At 42.9% G+C, this 18595-nt stretch overlaps 1 protein-coding gene across 1 annotated transcript in view; it reads left to right on the forward strand.

Annotated features, from left to right (window-relative positions):
* Positions 1 to 439: 439 nt before the first annotated feature.
* CDCA7L (cell division cycle associated 7 like) overlaps positions 440 to 18595 on the forward strand; it is a 55222-nt gene continuing 37066 nt past the window's right edge. The window contains exon 1 of the mRNA XM_073630038.1: positions 440 to 602. Within this exon, the coding sequence (XP_073486139.1) occupies positions 579 to 602 (24 nt within the window). The 5' untranslated portion in view covers positions 440 to 578. The remainder of the gene's footprint in view (positions 603 to 18595) is intronic.

The raw sequence follows: 18595 nt of genomic DNA on the forward strand, positions 1-18595 counted from the left end.
AGAATGGTGTATTGTATCAGTGGGTGGAAAAGTTCCCCAAGGGTCGGAAAGTGACAAGCAAAGGGCCGCAGTTTGGAGAACACTGCTCCAGAGCTCAGTAAATGAGGCAAAGCTTCACTTTGCAAAGAATACCCAATCACGTGCAAGGAAAATAAAAAAAAAATGCATTTTTGTTTGCACGTGATTGGATGATGGAAGTCAGTAGAACTTCTGCTCATTTACTAAACTCTCTGGAGGAACTTCTCTTTACAAAGTGCACAATGTTATTTCCTTTTAGAAATCAACCCCAGAGTGTACCTGGAGCCCTGAAATCCTGTGTGCAGCTTTAGCAAAGTCATCATATTGGAGAACTAGCAGAATGATTGCACCTAACCCTCAGAGCTGACATTCAGGGACAGCTGGTCTGGTCCCTCAGTGATCAGCAGGCGGTGGGCGGGCACTATAGGGACGGCCAATGTGTGTGCTCCTCCCTCCCGCAATCTCCTTCCCCGAGATCTGGAGGCGGCTGGGTAGACTTTGTGACTCCCGAGACCCCGCACTTCTCCTATACGTTGTCATACAGCCGGAGACCGGTCACCATGGAAACTGCGGCCGCCGGGAAGGTGAGCACACCGCCAGCACTCACACACCCGCACTGCACGCGGCACGGTGCTCTCTCCACGTGGGCGCTCAGCCTCTGCCAGCTGGATTTGGCGCCACTGGAGGGGAAGCGTGCTGTGTGCAGGAAGCGCCCATCACCCTCAATATGAGGGAATACAGAGATCACCTCACCACCGACATTCTCATAGAGGGGCTGATATTCATCTCTTCACAAAGTCATTGATTAGTACAAGTTGGTGTGAGGAGAGGTGTGTTGTCCATGGTAACCAGATATCAATAATTACTGTAAAAGGCAGCAGTTGGTTGCTATGGGTAACAGCACATTGTTTGCTTTGATGTGTTTCTGCTTGGGGCCGCTTCACACCAGAATCGCACGTTTTCCTGCAGCTTCTGCTACTATTTAGTTCAGTCTATTCATTTCAGCAGGCTGAGATCGCAATGGATTGTACAAAAAATAGTGGGTCCTAAAACACGCTGCAGTACCGTCCAATCTGGTGCCTGCAACGCACTGCATTTGGGGTTCTGCTGGCAATGTATTGGCACCCGCAGGAGATCGCAAAGGCAGTGTGTTTTGAACGCAGTGCAGGGAACGCGCACGGAACGCGCCTTTCCTGCACCACCTTCTGGTGTGAACCGGTCCTTGTCACCCGATTCCAGAATGACAACAAAAGGCGCTTTATGGCTGGTTCATGCCGGAAAAGTGCATTCACATTATGGTTCCCGCCTCATCCCTTTAAACCCGAATACATATTAATTACACAGGTTCTGTGGCTGATTAAGGTGGTAATTAAACCCGGTGTCTTATCTGAATTAGATTAGCCTCAGAACCTGTGTAATTCCTATGTGTTCGAGTTGAAAGGGATGAGGTGGCAACTCTAATTCGAAACGCACTGCCTTTATGATCCATTGTGGGTGCCCATACATTAACGGCACCCCAAAGGCAGTGCATTTGTGGGCACCAGATGGCATAGTACTGCAGTACCAAGCGATTTGGTGTGGCACGTTTTTCACAAGTAGTGCATGTACTGCTTTTATGAGGTCCGACGCAATCAAATGAGCTGAAAATTGCACTGCAGAGGAATGCGCACCACGTTCCTATGCGATTCTGGTGTGATCCAGGCTTTAGGTAGCGTTGCCACCTCATCCCTTTAAAACCAAACACATATGATTTACACAGGTTCTGTGGCTGATTAAGGTGGTCATTAAACTCACTTGGTGTCTTATCTGCAACAAATTAGTCTCGGAACCTGTGTAATTCATATGTGTTCAGGTTTAAAGGGATGAGGTGGCAATCCTAGCTTTAGGCCTGGTTCACACCTATGCATTTTTTGGTGCTTTTTTTCAGAAACTCACCATTTCCATTTAACACGGTTTCCTATGGGACACTTTCACATCTGTGCTCCTTTTTTTTTTTTTTTTTTTTTTTTTTTGTTTTTTTTTTTTTTTTTCAGCCTTTTTGGAAAGGGTCAGGGACTTTAAATGCAAAACTGTGTTTTTTGGTTCAGTGGAGAAGCAGCAGAAAAGCATGTAGTACATTTTTACTGTGATTTGCATTGTTTTAATCTGTCCAACAACAAATTGCTCCCCAAAAAAATAAAAGCGTAAAAAAACCCTGCAAATGCAAATCGTGGTAAAATTATGTGTGCAAAAAGTACCGCAGAAACGGGTCAAAGGCAAACTGCATAGGTTTGACCCAAGCCTTAAAGCGGATCTTCAGTCTTTTTTTTTTTTTTCTTCATCTTTCCATCTACAGTGGTACCTTGGATAGTAAAACGTTTTTTTTTCTGCCTGTAAACACCTTATACAGCCCACTTCCTGTTTCTTGTCTGGAAAAAAGTCTAGGTCTAACGACATCATGCACAGCTCTCTCTCTCTCTCACTCTCGTGAGAGTTTGCCAGGAAGGGGGGGGGGGGGGGGTGAGTCATAGGAGGGCCAATGAGAGCTGGAGGTGTGTGTCTGTTTAAATCCAGGAAGTGAACAGGCAGAGGCTTCAGCTGCCCACATTTAAAATGGTTGCAGCCGGACTTAAAGGGGGTTGTAAAGATAAAAATGTTTTAACCTATTACCACTCACTGTTACATATTGATTGTTAATAATTTGATGATTTCCTCCCAAAATATTTTATTATTTGTAAAATTTGTATGTAAAAATCGCCCTCCTCCTATCCTCCAGCGATTCTTTCCTCTACTTCTGGGTTTGCGGTGCGCGTACATTAGAGCGACGTCACGGCAACCACGGAACTACATTTCCCATTATGCTTAGCGACATCGCGCATGCGCAGTTCCCTTTTTTCTATATTTCATCTAACGAGAACGAGCAGCGTTCTCGTTCACACAGCACCCAAATGAAACGCCCATTCCCGCCTCCTCAGCAAGGGGGCGGAGTCAATGCGGGGCAGTAAAGATTAGTGCAGATTAAAAATAAGGCACGTGAGGCGGCGCTGCGGCGTCATAGATACGCCCACTAACCCCCAGCTCCTGTGTCTCCAAGCAGGGCTGTAGTCCTAGGGAAGGGGCCAGCACGTTCACTCAAGGAAAACGTCTCGAATGACGGTGACAAGCTCCGTGAAGACTAACAGGAAGTGAGGATGTCAAACAAGGATTAGTGACATCTAGAAGAGAAATCGAAGGAACAGGTAAGTGAACTAGCACTGCATTAGCTTAAAGGAAGCTAGTTAGCAAATAAAAAATGTACCTTTACAACCCTTTTTAATGGAGGGAGATTTCTGCAGCATATAATATGCAAAGTGGTTGGAGGGAAGCTTCAGAATGGCAAAGATGTTTTTATTACAAATTATGTGAGCACACTGCAGTTCCTCTTTAGGGCTCCAACACAATATAAGAAAAGTGGGTGAACATTTTCACCCAAGAAAAATCAGAAAAAGACTGCACATGATCAGAAACAATAAGCAACCAAAAAAAAAAAAAAAAAAAAAAGCCTTTGCCGTATGAGAATTTTCATTCATCAGTTGTGATTTGCTGTGAAGCAACGAGGAAAATCAGACGACCGCTCGCCCGATTTTCATATAGTGTGTACCCTAGGGTAGGTTACTGTGTGGGTTGTGTTTGCGTGGGTACAGAAGCCCAATCCCTGGAATGGGCTGCTGTACCTGCAAGAAACACAGGAAAAGAAGCCCCTGACCCTTTGCTGCACCATGTGATTTCACGCACTCAAAAACATTATCCACATTTTCTTATGGGGCAGGGGGGATGTTAAGAGTTAATGGCACCCCCGCGTGCTAAAAAACAGCACATTTTGCCTGCAGATTGGGAACACCCGCAACTATGCACACATTCCAGACCCACACATATGTGAACCTAGGCTATGTTAAAGGTGGCCAGCGGAGAGCCATCTTCCTGGCAGAGCTATACGCTGTGTGTGTGATCGGACACTGTACAAATCAATAGCTAACAACACCATTGTTAAGATAATGTGTTACATGCAAACAGAGCCTCTATCCGATCCGATCTCAGACGCACTCTCCACTGCTTTCTGCAGAGTTTCTGGCCACAGCTAATCAGCCATTTTGTATGTGGTCATAGCACAGAGTACAGCTGCACCCAAGCAGCTCCGCACAACGAACGTGACCTGTTATATAAAGTATGCAGCCTCAACAATATGCCCGCTTTGTTGGGGTGGTACAAACTCAACTGCCTGTTTTTACCTCCCCTTTACTGTGCATGTGAATGAGGCCTAAGGGTAGATAAATCCATCTCCTTTTATTTCCTGAAACTCTCTGCTACCCTTCCCCCTCCCAAGCACTCCATAGAGAAATCCAGTTGTTATTGGAAGAGCTAACAATTCGGAATAGATAAAGAGAAAAGTGAAGGTCAGCTTTCAGTATCCTCCCTCCAGTGCCTGTCCTGCAGATTTTGGGCCCCTTCACATGATTGCGTTGTAACGGCACAAAAAACACAGGCTTGTATCACCCCAGAAGTGCACAGAAAGTAGTTTCCCTTTTAACCTGGGAAGCCGGTCACCTCCGTTTTGTAGCAGTACAGAACAGTGCAGTGTGGTTCTGAAAGCTGCTGCTCGCTGCATCTTTTGCATGCTCTTGGACAAATGCTTATTACATCATAGTCACAGTCATAGTCCTCGTGGTGACACACTAAATCCACAATACAAGTTTTAATTAGTGCAGTATTTGTCACATGAGCAGGAATTTAAGGTAGAATTCTAGGCAAAGTGTTTTCTTTCATTTTGGATAGAGTAAGGAAGGATTATAACTCCTGTCAGATTTTTATTTGCCATTGTTGTCCCATTGTGGAAATTTCACATCACTTCCTGTCCCATAGCCAAACAGGAAGTGAGAGGAAATCCTGCAAATTTTAAGGGAATTCCTTGGGGACCCCCAAGTCACCAGAACTAGTGTCCCTATTGGACTATTTCCCTTCTATTACTTTTCAGGGGACAGCCCAAACAGGATTTTCTTTTACTTTCAATGATGAGACCAGCTTCACACTGAGGCGATTTAGCGCTAGAAATAGCCTCTAAATAACACCTTTAAAACCACCTTAGAAGCATGGACGTGTTTAACCCCTTCGACTGCTAGCGGGGCTTAAAAGCGATCTGCTAGCGGCCGAAAAGCGGCTAGGACACTTAAGCTGGCCTAATGGTAACAAGACAAATGGAGAGGGTGAATCTGCTTAATTGGGTCACAGACAGCAATAAAAACTGACAGATGTTCTAATCCCTCTCCACTCTATCCATTTTAACCACTTGCCCACTGGGCACTTACTTGTACTCCCTTCCTAACCAGGCCGCTTTTCAGCTTTCTGTGCTCTCACATTTTGAATGACAATCAGTCATGCAACACTAATATTATTATTTTTTTTTTTTTTTTATGCTATAAATGAAAAAAAAAAAGTTTTTTGTTTAAAAACAAAAATGCATTTTTCTTAATTTCTATTATAAAATTTTGCAAATTTAGTAATTTTTCTTCATAAAATTTGGCCAAAATGTTTACTGCTACATTTAATTGGTAAAAATAAACCAAATTGGTGTATATTTGCTCTGTGTGAAAGTTAGTCTACAAGCTATGGTGCAAATCAAATTGAAAAGTCAGTACATCAGATGTGATCAATATCTCATTTCTTGAGGCCCTGAAATGTCAGGAAAGTACAAATACCCTCCAAAATAACCCCTTTTTGGAAAGTAGACATTCCAAGGTATTTAGTAAGAGGCATGGTGATTTTTTTTTTTTTTTTTCCCACAATTCTTTGCAAAATGAAGATTATCGGCTTTAATTGGATCTCTGATGTAGTAAACCGGAAGCAAAGTCACGACAGCACACATCGGATATCTATTTACTTGGCGTAAGATCGTCTTTCACAATGTGCAAAAAAAAAGGGGCAAACTTTACTGTGTTTTTTTTTTTTTTCTTCAGTGAAGTGTATTTTTTCCCAAAAAATTGCATGTAAAAAACCGCTGCACATATACTGTATGACATGAGATATTGTAACGACCGCCATGTAAGGCTTCATGTACACCAGACGTTTTTACAACCTCTCCTGTACGATTTTAACTTGACGGATAAGTAACTGACGTTTAAAACGTCCGTTTTGCCGCGTTTACATGCCACGTTTTGCGTTTACAGATGTTAAAAAGAAGTTTTCCTTTTTAAATAGCCAAAAATGAAAAACGCCTGTAAACGAAACGCGGCTAAACACGAGTTACCGCATTTGCTTGAAATACCTGTAAACTCAGCTTCTAAACGCATTTTTTTTTTTGGTGTTCCAAAAAATGCCTCTAAACTCTACTGCCTAGACACTACTATAAACGACCCTTTGTACATGTACTGATAAGATAACATAGAGGAGCGTTCAGGGGCAGTTGAAAAAACACGTCCGTTTAGCAGCAGCAGTGTACATGAGGCCTTATTCCTTAGGGTCTTTGCCAAAACATTATATATGTTTGGGGGTTCTACTTAATTTTCTAGCAAAAAATACTGATTTTATCATATAAACAAGTGTCAGAAATAGTCTTGGTCCTTAAGCGGTTAATACGTCTTGCATTGCATTCAATTTAAATGTAATGTGTTAAAAACGTATATGATCATCGTGTGAGGCTTTACCCCCAACACCCTGTGTGTATGTGGATGTTTGTGTTTTACTACTGGTAGGAAACATTGATGAGTACAGTGTTTGCAGGTTGAATAGTATCTTAGAAAAGTATGTGTGAATAAAATAATAACTAAGGTGATTCAGGGTATCATCCTGACATATATAGCAAAAGGCGTATATATGGTAGATTGGAACTTTAACCACTTGTCGACCAGCTGTCATTATATTGCAGCAAGTCGGCTCGTTCCTACAAATCGCCGTAGGTGTACCTCAGCACCTTTAATGGCGAGAGTAGGTGCGTGTGTGCGCACACGTACACAAATCCCCATTCTGACAGGAGAGGAGAGACGGATCGTCTGTTCCTGGTAATTAGGAACAGCGATCTGTCTCCTCCCAGTCAGTCCCATCCCTATACAGTTAGGAACACATTTAACCCCTTGGTCACCCCCTAATGTTAACCCCTTCCCTACCAGTGACATTTACACAGTAATCAGTGCATTTTTATAGCCCTGTTCGCTGTATAAATGTCAATGGTCCCAAAAATGTGTCAGTGTCCGATCTGTCTACTGCAGTTCGTTAGTTCGTTAGTTCGTTAGTTCGTTAGTTCGTTAGTTCGTTAGTTCGTTAGTTCGTTAGTTCGTTAGTTCGTTCGTTCGTTCGTTAGTTCGTTCGTTAGTTCGTTCGTTAGTTCGTTCGTTCGTTAGTTCGTTCGTTCGTTAGTTCGTTCGTTCGTTAGTTCGTTCGTTAGTTCGTTAGTTCGTTCGTTCGTTAGTTCGTTCGTTAGTTCGTTCGTTAGTTCGTTCGTTAGTTCGTTCGTTAGTTCGTTCGTTAGTTCGTTCGTTAGTTCGTTCGTTAGTTCGTTCGTTAGTTCGTTCGTTAGTTCGTTCGTTAGTTCGTTCGTTAGTTCGTTCGTTCGTTAGTTCGTTCGTTAGTTCGTTCGTTAGTTCGTTCGTTAGTTCGTTCGTTAGTTCGTTCGTTAGTTCGTTCGTTAGTTCGTTCGTTAGTTCGTTCGTTAGTTCGTTCGTTAGTTCGTTCGTTAGTTCGTTCGTTAGTTCGTTCGTTAGTTCGTTCGTTAGTTCGTTCGTTCGTTCTTTCTTTCGTTCTTTCAGAAATTATGAAAATTATTATTTTTTTAACTTTTTTTTTTTTTTGGATATTTATTATAGCAAAACGTATAAAATATTGTTTTCTTTTCAAAATTGATGCTCTTTTGTTTATAGCGCAAAAAAAAAAAAACGCAGAGGTGATCAAATACCACCAAAAGAAACCTCTATTTGTGGGAAAAAAAGGAAGTTAATTTTGTTTGGGTACAGCGTCGCATGACCTCGCAATTGTTGGATAAAGCGACACAGTGCCGTATCGCAAAAAATGGCCTGCTCATTAAGGGGGGGGGGATCTTCCGGGGCTGAAGTGGTTAAAGTGTTTAAGGCAAAATATTAAAACACTGCAAGTCCCTCTATTATAGGCAGACAAATCGCACTGTGTAAGACTAACCTCCCCCTAATAAAGTTTTAACCCCTTCGCCAGTGTCGCTAAGCGATCATTTTTCTGATCACTGTATTAGTGTCACTGGTGACGCTAGTTAGGGAGGTAAATATTTAGGTTTGCTGTCAGCGTTTTATAGCGACAGGGACCCCCTTATACTATCTAATAAATGTTTTAACCCCTTGATTGCCCCCTAGTTAACCCCTTTCACCACTGATAACCGTATAACTGTTACGGGTGACGCTGGTTAGTTTATTTTTTATAGTGTCAGAGCACCCGCCGTTTATTACCGAATAAAGGTTTAGCCCCCTGATCGCCCGGCGGTGATATGCGTCGCCCCAAGCAGCGTCCGGTTAGTGCCAGTACCGCTAGCACCCACGCACGCAGCATACGCCTCCCTTAGTGGTATAGTATCTGAACGGATCAATATCTAATCCGATCCGATCAGATCTATACTAACGTCCCCAGCAGTTTAGGGTTCCCAAAAACGCAGTGTTAGCGGGATCAGCCCAGATACCTGCTAGCGCCTGCGTTTTGCCCCTCCGCCCGGCCCAGCCCACCCAAGTGCAGTATCGATCGATCACTGTCACTTACAAAACACTAAACGTATAACTGCAGCGTTCGCAGAGTCGGGCCTGATCCCTGCGAGTTTTTTTGGTAGCGTTTTGGTGAACTGGCAAGCACCAGCGGCCTAGTACACCCCGGTCGTAGTCAAACCAGCACTGCAGTAACACTTGGTGACGTGGCGAGTCCCATAAGTGCAGTTCAAGCTGGTGAGGTGGCAAGCACAAGTAGTGTCCCGCTGCCACCAAGAAGACACACAGGCCCGTCATGCCCATAATGCCCTTCCTGCTGCATTCGCCAATCCTAATTGGGAACCCACTTCTGCAGCGCCCGTACTTCCCCCATTAACATCCCCAACCAAATGCAGTCGGCTGCATGAGAGGCATTTTCTTTATGTCCTCCCGAGTACCCCTACCCAACGAACCCCCCCAAAAAAGATGTCTTGTCTGCAGCAAGCGCACATATAGGCGTGACACCCGCTATTATTGTCCCTCCTGTCCTGACAATCCTGGTCTTTGCATTGGTGAATGTTTTGAACGCTACCATTCAATAGTTGCGTATTAGTGTAGGGTACAGCATTGCACAGACTAGGCACACTTTCACAGGGTCTCCCAAGATGCCATCGCATTTTGAGAGACCCGAACAGTTATAAAAGTTAGTTACAAAAAAAGTGTAAAATAGTTTTATTGTTCTTTCTCTCTCTATTCTCTCTATTGTTCTGCTCTTTTTTACTGTATTCTATTATGTTTTATCATGTTTGCTTTTCAGGTATGCAATTTGTTTATACTTTACCGTTTACTGTGTTTTATTGTTAACCATTTTTTTGTCTTCAGGTACGCCATTCACGACTTTGAGTGGTTATACCAGAATGATGCCTGCAGGTTTAGGTATCATCTTGGTATCATTCTTTTCAGCCAGCGGTCGGCTTTCATGTAAAAGCAATCCTAGCGGCTAATTAGCCTCTAGACTGCTTTTACAAGCAGTGGGAGGGAATGCCCCCCACCGTCTTCCGTGTTTTTCTCTGGCTCTCCTGTCTCAACAGGGAACCTGAGAATGCAGCCGGTGATTCAGCCAGCTGACCATAGAGCTGATCAGAGACCAGCGTGGCTCCAAACATCTCTATGGCCTAAGAAACCGGAAGCTACGAGCATTTCATGACTTAGATTTCGCCGGATGTAAACAGCGCCATTGGGAAATTGGGAAAGCATTTTATCACACCAATCTTGGTGTGGTCAGATGCTTTGAGGGCAGAGGAGAGATCTAGGGTCTAATAGACCCCAATTTTTTCAAAAAAGAGTACCTGTCACTACCTATCATAGGGGATATTTACATTCCCTGAGATAACAATAAAAATGATTAAAAAAAAAAATAAAAATGAAAGGAACAGTTTAAAAATAAGATAAAAAAGCAAAAAAATAATAAAGAAAAAAAAAAAAAAAGCACCCCTGCTCTTGCGCAAAGGCGATAGCAAGCGTCGGTCTGGCGTCAAATGTAAACAGCAATTGCACCATGCATGTGAGGTGTCACCGCGAACGTCAGATCGAGGGCAGTAGCAGTAGACCTCCTCTGTAAATCTAAAGTGGTAACCTGTAAAGGCTTTTAAAAATGTATTTAGTTTGTCGCCACTGCACGTTTGTGCGCAATTTTAAAGCATGTCATGTTTGGTATCCATGTACTCGGCCTAAGATCATCTTTTTTTATTTCATCAAACATTTGGGCAATATAGTGTGTTTTAGTGCATTAAAATTTAAAGTGTGTTTTTTTTTTTTTTTTTTTTTCCCCAGAAAATGCTTTTGAAAAATCGCTGCGCAAATACTGTGTGAAAAAAAATGAAACGCCCACCATTTTAATCTGCAGGGCATTTGCTTTAAAAAAATATATAATGCTTGGGGGTTCAAAGTCATTTTCTTGCAAAAAAAAAAAAAATTTTTTCATGTAAACAAAGTGTCAGAAAGGGCTTTGTCTTCAAGTGGTTAGAAGAGTGGGTGATGTGTGACATAAGCTTCTAAATGTTGTGCATAAAATGCCAGGAGAGTTCAAAACACCCCCAAATGACCCCATTTTGGAAAGTAGACACCCCAAGCTATTTGCTGAGAGGCATGTCGAGTCCATGGAATATTTTATATTGTGACACAAGTTGCGAGAAAGAGACAATTTTTTTTTTTTTTTGCACAAAGTTGTCACTAAATGATATATTGCTCAAACATGCCATGGGAATATGTGAAATTACACCCCAAAATACATTCTGTTGCTTCTCCTGAGTATGGGGATACCACATGTGTGAGACTTTTTGGGAGCCTAGCCGCGCACGGGACCCCGAAAACCAATCACCGCCTTCAGACTTTCTAAGGGCGTAAATTTTTGATTTCACTCTTCACTGCCTATCACAGTTTCGGAGGCCATGGAATGCCCAGGTGGCACAACACCCCCCCCCCCCCCCCCCAAATGACCCCATTTTGGAAAGTAGACACCCCAAGCTATTTGCTGAGAGGTATAGTGAGTATTTTGCAGACCTCACTTTTTGTCACAAAGTTTTGAAAATTGAAAAAAGAAAAAAAAAAAAGTTTTTTCTTGTCTTTCTTCATTTTCAAAAACAAATGAGAGCTGCAAAATACTCACCATGCCTCTCAGCAAATAGCTTGGGGTGTCTACTTTCCAAAATGGGGTCATATGGGGGGGGGGGTTTGTGCCACCTGGGCATTCCGTGGCCTCCGAAACTGATAGGCAGTGAAGAGTGAAATAAAAAATTTACACCCTTGGAAATCCTGAAGGCGGTGATTGGTTTTCGGGGCCCTGTACGCAGCTAGGCTCCCAAAAAGTCCCACACATGTGGTATCCCCATAGTCAGGAGAAGCAGCTAAATGTATTTTGGGGTGCAATTCCACATATGCCCATGGCCTGTGTGAGCAATATATCATTTAGTGACAACTTTGTGCAAAAAAAAAAAAAAAAAAATTTGTCACTTTCCCGCAACTTGTGTCAAAATGTAAAATATTCCATGGACTCAACATGCCTCTCAGCAAATAGCTTAGGGTGTCTACTTTCCAAAATGGGGTCATTTGGGGGGGGGATGGGGGTTGTGCCATCTGGGCATTTTATGGCCTTCAAAACTGTGATAGGTAGTGAGGAGTGAAATCAAAAATGTACGCCCTTAGAAATCCTGAAGGCGGTGATTGGTTTTCGGGGCCCCGTACGCGGCTTGGCTCCCAAAAAGTCCCACACATGTGGTATCCCCATACTCAGGAGAAGCAGCTAAATGTATTTTGGGGTGCAATTCCACATAGGCCCATGGCCTGTGTGAGCAATATATCATTTAGTGACAACTTTTTGTAATTTTCATTTTCTTTTTTTTTTTTTTGTCATTATTCAATCACTTGGGACAAAAAAAATTCATATTCAATGGGCTCAACATGCCTCTCAGCAATTTCCTTGGGGTGTCTACTTTCCAAAATGGGGTCACTGGGGGGGGGGGGGGGGGGTTGTACTGCCCTGCCATTTTAGCACCTCAAGAAATGACATAGGCAGTCATAAACTGAAAGCTGTGTAAATTCCAGAAAATGTACCCTAGCTTGTAGACGCTATAACTTTTGCGCAAACCAATAAATATACGCTTATTGACATTTTTTTTTTTTACCAAAGACATGTGGCCGAATACATTTTGGCCTAAATGTATGACTAAAATTGAGTTTATTGGATTTTTTTATAACAAAAAGTAAAAAATAGCATTTTTTTTCAAAATTTTCGGTCTTTTTCCGTTTATAGCGCAAAAAATAAAAACCGCAGAGGTGATCAAATACCATCAAAAGAAAGCTCTATTTGTGGGAAGAAAAGGACACAAATTTCGTTTGGGTACAACATTGCATGACCGTGCAAATAGCAGTTAAAGCGACGCAGTGCCAAATTGGAAAAAGTCCTCTGGTCTTTAGGCAGCCAAATGGTCCGGGGCTGAAGTGGTTATAGACTGCTATGTTCATTTATGAAGCAGTGGGTAAATATCCACTGTTCCATTCTCCGGCATTCACAGTGGAGATCTTTCTCCTTTTGAGTGTCTGTTTATGAAGCGGTGTAGATCGCCTCTCCTTTTGTGAAGTGAAACGATCTACAAAGGCTTCAAACAGTGGAAAACGCCCCCTGATACTGGAATCTCGCGAGATTACAGTACCAGAAATTCACTGGTGGTAAATATCACTGCTCAGTACACGACGGACCTTCTCAGAGGAGACTGTACACCTCACTAATAAAATAATTAGTCCATCCCACACTGTGTATGTGTATGTGTATATGTATGTATATATATATATGTATGTATATATATGTATATATATATGTATATATATGTGTGTATATAATATCTCTCTCTTCCTCCTTAGTTCCCCCGGGATTCCTTCTTTCTTCTTTTCTACCTGATTCACCACCTCTGAGCTAGTGAATTCCGATCATCTGTTTCATAAACCGTTGATGGACTGATAAACAGACACCTGTATGAACGGGCTGCCGTGCCCACGGAAAACATAGGTTCACAAGTGTGAACCTAGCTTTAGTCTCTTTATCCTTGTTAATACTATTGCTGTTAGCTTTATATACACTTGTGTTAAATTTATAGAACCTGGATTCTTTCTAGTTTGGTGCCTTCTTTTTTTTTTTTCTCCCCCCCTTTTGAGGGGGAGTGGTGGTTTTATATTTAGTCTTTCCCTGGCCATTATGCATGTGGTGTGGTTCTAATTTGGATTTATAGCATTATGGTTCAGCAATGATTGCCTCCATGTCTTTATTGTGATGTTGCGCTTTGTGACTGGGTTGATGCTTTTAATTTCATTCAATATATTTTCACTGTTTTCTGGGAAGTCTTTATGCTGTTACCTTCTGGGACCTCTTTGGCTTCAATAAATTAGGCTGTTTCAACCACCCCCAACTCCTATGTGACAATTTTTGTTTTGTATGGAAGTTTACACTTTAAAAAAAAAAATAAAATAAAATAATTGCCTCTTTTTTGTTTATGTATTTTGAAAAATGGAGCATTTTAGTTTTGACGGGACTTACGAACAGTTTGAGATTCTTGAAAATCATAGAGGGGAGTCCAGAAACTCTTCATAAAGGTGGTTGGGAGGAAATGGCCTTTAAAAATTAAGCAGCAAGTTTTCTTAATTAAAGCCCATCGGCTCCCAGCTCTTATAGTGCAAAGTATGTTTCATCTTTGTTCTTAATCTGTAATTGTGCTCCCCTGACGCTGGCTTCTTGGGAGAAGAGGCAGCAATAATAAAAAGAAACGGTAAAAAATGAGTTGGTACATAGTATTCTCAGCAGGGTTGTGGCATAGCGGCACAAAGGCAAAAGAGCTAATGCAGTTTTTCTTGAAAGTAATTTTTTATTCCTTTTGTAAAAATGGCGTGCAGCTCCTCACAAACATTTTTCCATTAAGCCATTAAAATGTTAGATATTGTAGTGCTTCAATTTAGGCTGTTACAGGTGGGGAAACAAATTCCTTCATAGCAAAACTCTTTTATTGAGCTGCCTAACTGATAGAATATAGCATATCATAGTTGTGGAGTGTTCTCAAGGCGGAGGGACACATGTAGGCTTATCCATCAAAGAGCAGTAATGATTTACAGAATTCAACTTTCTGAAGTAAATTCAGAAAAATAGGGTATTTTGTATTGCAAAAATCCTTTTCTTGGTGCCCATTGAGGGACACAGGTCATATCCCTCTGTTTATGATCACGCCCTTGATACTACTCGCTGATAGTACGAGCGGCTGTCCTGAAATGGCTTACAATTTTCTTTAATCGTACATCATGGGACACAGAGCCATAGTAATTACTTTGTGGGTTATAGTCCACCTTCAGGTGCTGGACACTGGCACACCCTAAACAGGAACTTGCCTCCCTATATAACCCCTCCCATACCGGGAGCATCTCAGTTTTTCCGCCAGTGTCTAAGGTGTTGGTCACGAGTGAAGATGTGCTGTGCTGAGCTCTACTGGAGCAATCCTTGCTGGGGCTAGCTATGCAGCTGAATCCATTCAAAGTGTCTTTTAGGCTAAATTGAATGGTGCCCAGGCCTCATCCGAAGAAACAAGGTTTTGCTTATAAACGCTTCTCTTTTTAGAGAGCTGGACCCCGGGATCCAGTACTTTTGGTATTCAGGCCATAAAGTTTTACTGGCGTGGTGCTATTACAGGTCCAGGATTGTGGGTTCCCCGAGGGTCCCCAGTTCCTGAAGGTTTGTTAACGGAGCCCACCGTGAAGGGTGAAGATTGGGTCTGTTAGTTTTACCACAGAAAACCCTGCGGCGGGAAAGGTAAGGAGTTTTCTAAGGAATTTTTAAATTTTCTTAGGAAATGTCTCCTTTTTTCTCCGGCTAGCTGGCAGACCTCCGGTAAGTTTGGTGGGGGGGGGGGGGGGAATTGCTTCATCCAGACATCCCCACCTGGGCTGAACTCTTCCCCTCTTCATGGCTGAATATAAGGGAGAACTGAAAACGATCGGCAATGCCGTTTTCTTTCACTGCCCCTACTCGGTGGTGACGGCTTCCAGGTCCCCTCCACCCCATCCCTCCCTCACTCACAAGCCGATCCCGTCGGATCGGAGGCCCGTGCTTGCGCGGGAAAACTTTTTTGAAAGAGAAAGGAGGGGGGCGCGATGCGAGGTGGGGGCGGGGCTTAGTGTGGCGTTCTCCGACGCTGGAGTGTGTTTTTAAAAAAAAAAAAAAAAAAAAAACCTCCCTTTGTGCCTGCTGCAAAATTGTCAGAGAGACATAAGAGCAAAGAGGAGCATGAAAAAGGTTTTGGTGACACAGGCATTTCCTATTTGACACATTTACTATTTGCATCAGGCTGAGCATTAATAGCAGTGGCAGTGGCTGAACTATTGCTCAAGCAGTGGATGCGATTTCTTCTGGTAGTACCTCTGCTTTGTGCATCGGGTTAAGGTCAGAAGGGGGGGTTGAACCCCCCCCCCCCCCAAAAAAAAAAAAAAAAAAAGCTAAAAGGGTCTTCCTCAAGCTCTGGAAAGCCTACTCGTTTCTACAAATGGCATCCTCCGCTGAGAGAGGGTGGCTGGTCAGAGTGAGCATTGGGGCCATGAAATGTTTGCAACTGTTTTCAACACTGCAGCCACTGTTTATTTTACTAAAAAGATCTTCTTTCCTCAGCCATGATGGGTTTAAAAAAAAAAAAAGTGCCAGTGTGGGTCAAAATGTGACAGGTTCTCTTCCATTGCCGAGGACCCTCAAACTGAGGAACTAGGGGCAGGAGAAGACGACTACCCTGAGGGGACCGTGGTGAGGCTGATGACTCCTCTTCTATGGTGTCAAATGCGTGAAAATCAGCTGTTTCAATCTTAAGATTGATGGTGCAATTTCTTGATGAATGGTCCGCTCCATATTTATGTACCCTTAACTGAGTGTTTGGGTTCGCTAAAGCCTCCTCAAGCTGTGCATGTTTTTTTCCTGTCCATTCATGGTTGGAAAAGCTTTTTTGTATCTGAGAGGATCACCAGGATAAGCATCATTTTCCCTCCTAAAAAGTTTTCACACTTTATCCTATGGTGGAGGAAATTCATTAAGTAGGGTATACCAGCAATTAACACTTTTATATCCTCTGTGAATCTGTTTGACTTGTCTGGCAGACAATGCTCAAATGCTTGGGGATCCAATGGATAACAAGTTGGAATTCCTATTCAAAAAAAAAAAAAAAACTTTTTCCTCTGGCAGATTGAGTGTCTCAGCCTGCGCTGACAGTAATTGCTTAATCATTGAGAGACCAGTTTAAACAGGTGTTCAAGGTTATCCTGCTCAGCAGGCCCAGGATCTGGCAGCTTTGTTTACAATAGTTGCTATGAAAGATTTTATCCTTCAGGCCTTGCACCCTTCGCTAAGCGCCATGCAGAAGCTCCTGGCTAGTCTTCCTTTTGCGGTGAAACAACTATTTGGGGATGTTTTGGATAATACATCCAAAGAAATTCCAGTGGAAAAAGTACCCCTTTTGCCATTTAAGAAAAGGAGTAAATGTATTTGTTTTTAAAGCTCCTTCTTCTGTGCCAGGGGCATCGGCCTCCAGCCAGTCACAATGGTTTCCGCCGTCAGGTTCAAAAGGTAATCCGCAGGGTTAACCCCAGGGACAAAAGAGGTCTTGGGGGAGAAAACCTACAAGATACTGAAGCCTCCTTATGAAGAGGCGCCCCCGCTCGTTCAATAGGGGGAATTCTTCTGCAGGTCTCAAGGATCTGGCAGGAAGAGTGTCAAGACGAATGGGGGACTTCCTCAATAGCTCCAAGGTACAAACTGGAGTTCCAAGAGTTCCTGTCTCCTCGTCTCATTGCAACAGCAGATGCTAATGGTCCCACTAAAAACACAAAACGCTGGGAACTGCCTGCAGCTCAAAGCACCTGAAGGACCCTATGCTGGAAGCTGGTATCAGATAAGATCCGTCTGTCCACCTGGTAGACTTTAGAGAATGTGAAAACAGAAGACCCGGTGGCAGCCTTGTAAATCTGGGAAATAGAAGCTAAAAAGGCCAAGAAGCGTTTATAGAATGGCATGCTTCCTGACAGTAAAGGGTGCAGCCAGACCCTGAAGACCATATGCTTGGAAAACATTCTAAGCCACAGATAAGTGGGATGAGAAGCTGGTGCACCTTTTACAGGGAGTGTCTAGAATGATAAGAAGTTGGTCTTTCTAAAGGAAGGGTTGGCCTAAACAGGCTTGATCCAAACAACATTTAGACAATGAAGGGAAAACTGGAGCCAGACAGAGGGATACAAGAATGAGGTACGGTTTGAGGTGACAGGCTGAAACTACTTTGGGCAGAAATAAAAACTATGCCTCAACACCACCCTGACCTTGTGGAGGAACAAACGGGATACATTACAGAGTGAGTTGAAAGAGGAATAATGTCTGAGTTTTTGAAGTGCTGAGAGATGCAGATTAAAATCACGCAGTCGGGCTGTAACAAACGGGGATACCTCCTCACCAAAGGTCTTAATCGAGGAAAGGGAAGTCCTTTGTTTCTGGAACAAGATGGCAGGAGCAGAGACCTGTGTACGGTGATAGAAAAACTTTTGCCTGAGCATTGTTGCAATGAATAAGTTCCAGCACTGATTCTGAAGGCTCAGAATCCATGCAAACCTCTGCAAGGTCTAAACAATCAAGGCTACATTGAATCTGCCCCTACTGGTTTTCAGTAAGAGATTGTCTGTCTGGGTATCCAGCAATGGAAAGACGAGTAACAATACTTTGTCCACAGACACCAGGAAATTGCTCTGTCCAGAACTTTTGAGCTCTAACGAAGGTTCTTGTGTCTTGAATCAAACATATTCCATTAGAATTGCCTTGAAGCAGCATAGCTCAAGGTATATGAGGCAAGGCCTCAGGTACTCAGAGCCCACATGCTGATAGAAGGTGAGGTTCAGATAGCCAGAAGGAACTATTTATTGCAGGCAGCAAACAGTAACAGAGTGAGCTTCGGAGTTCTACATGGTTCTTGACAATACAGGAATGTAGCAAGAATATGTCTGGAAAGAGACTTGCCTGGAACCCAAAGATGACTTCAGGCTATCCCCAGGATGTCCAGTCTAGTGGGGGGTCCAGGCTTTACACTCCAAAACCAGGCTGAGTATAGGCCGTGCCAGATGGCTGTTCTAGAGATTGCCTCTAGGAGCAATGTCTTGATTTGAAGAAAAGATTTTGAATAAAAAGAGAGTGCTAGTTCTTTCCCAACAAAGCAAAAGAAAAAGATGTCTAAACTGAGATATGTGTATGTGTCCATTTCCAGTAGGTGGCTGCATAGCCTGAAGGACCCAACTTGTGGAGCTTTTTCTGTTCTTTTCAGTGGAGGCTGACAATAACTTGCTGACTTTTATCTTGACTTAGGTTAGTCAAATTGCTT

Source organism: Aquarana catesbeiana, linkage group LG05 (genome assembly GCF_042186555.1).
Source record: "Aquarana catesbeiana isolate 2022-GZ linkage group LG05, ASM4218655v1, whole genome shotgun sequence".
In the NCBI taxonomy this organism is placed as follows: Eukaryota; Metazoa; Chordata; class Amphibia; order Anura; family Ranidae; genus Aquarana; species Aquarana catesbeiana.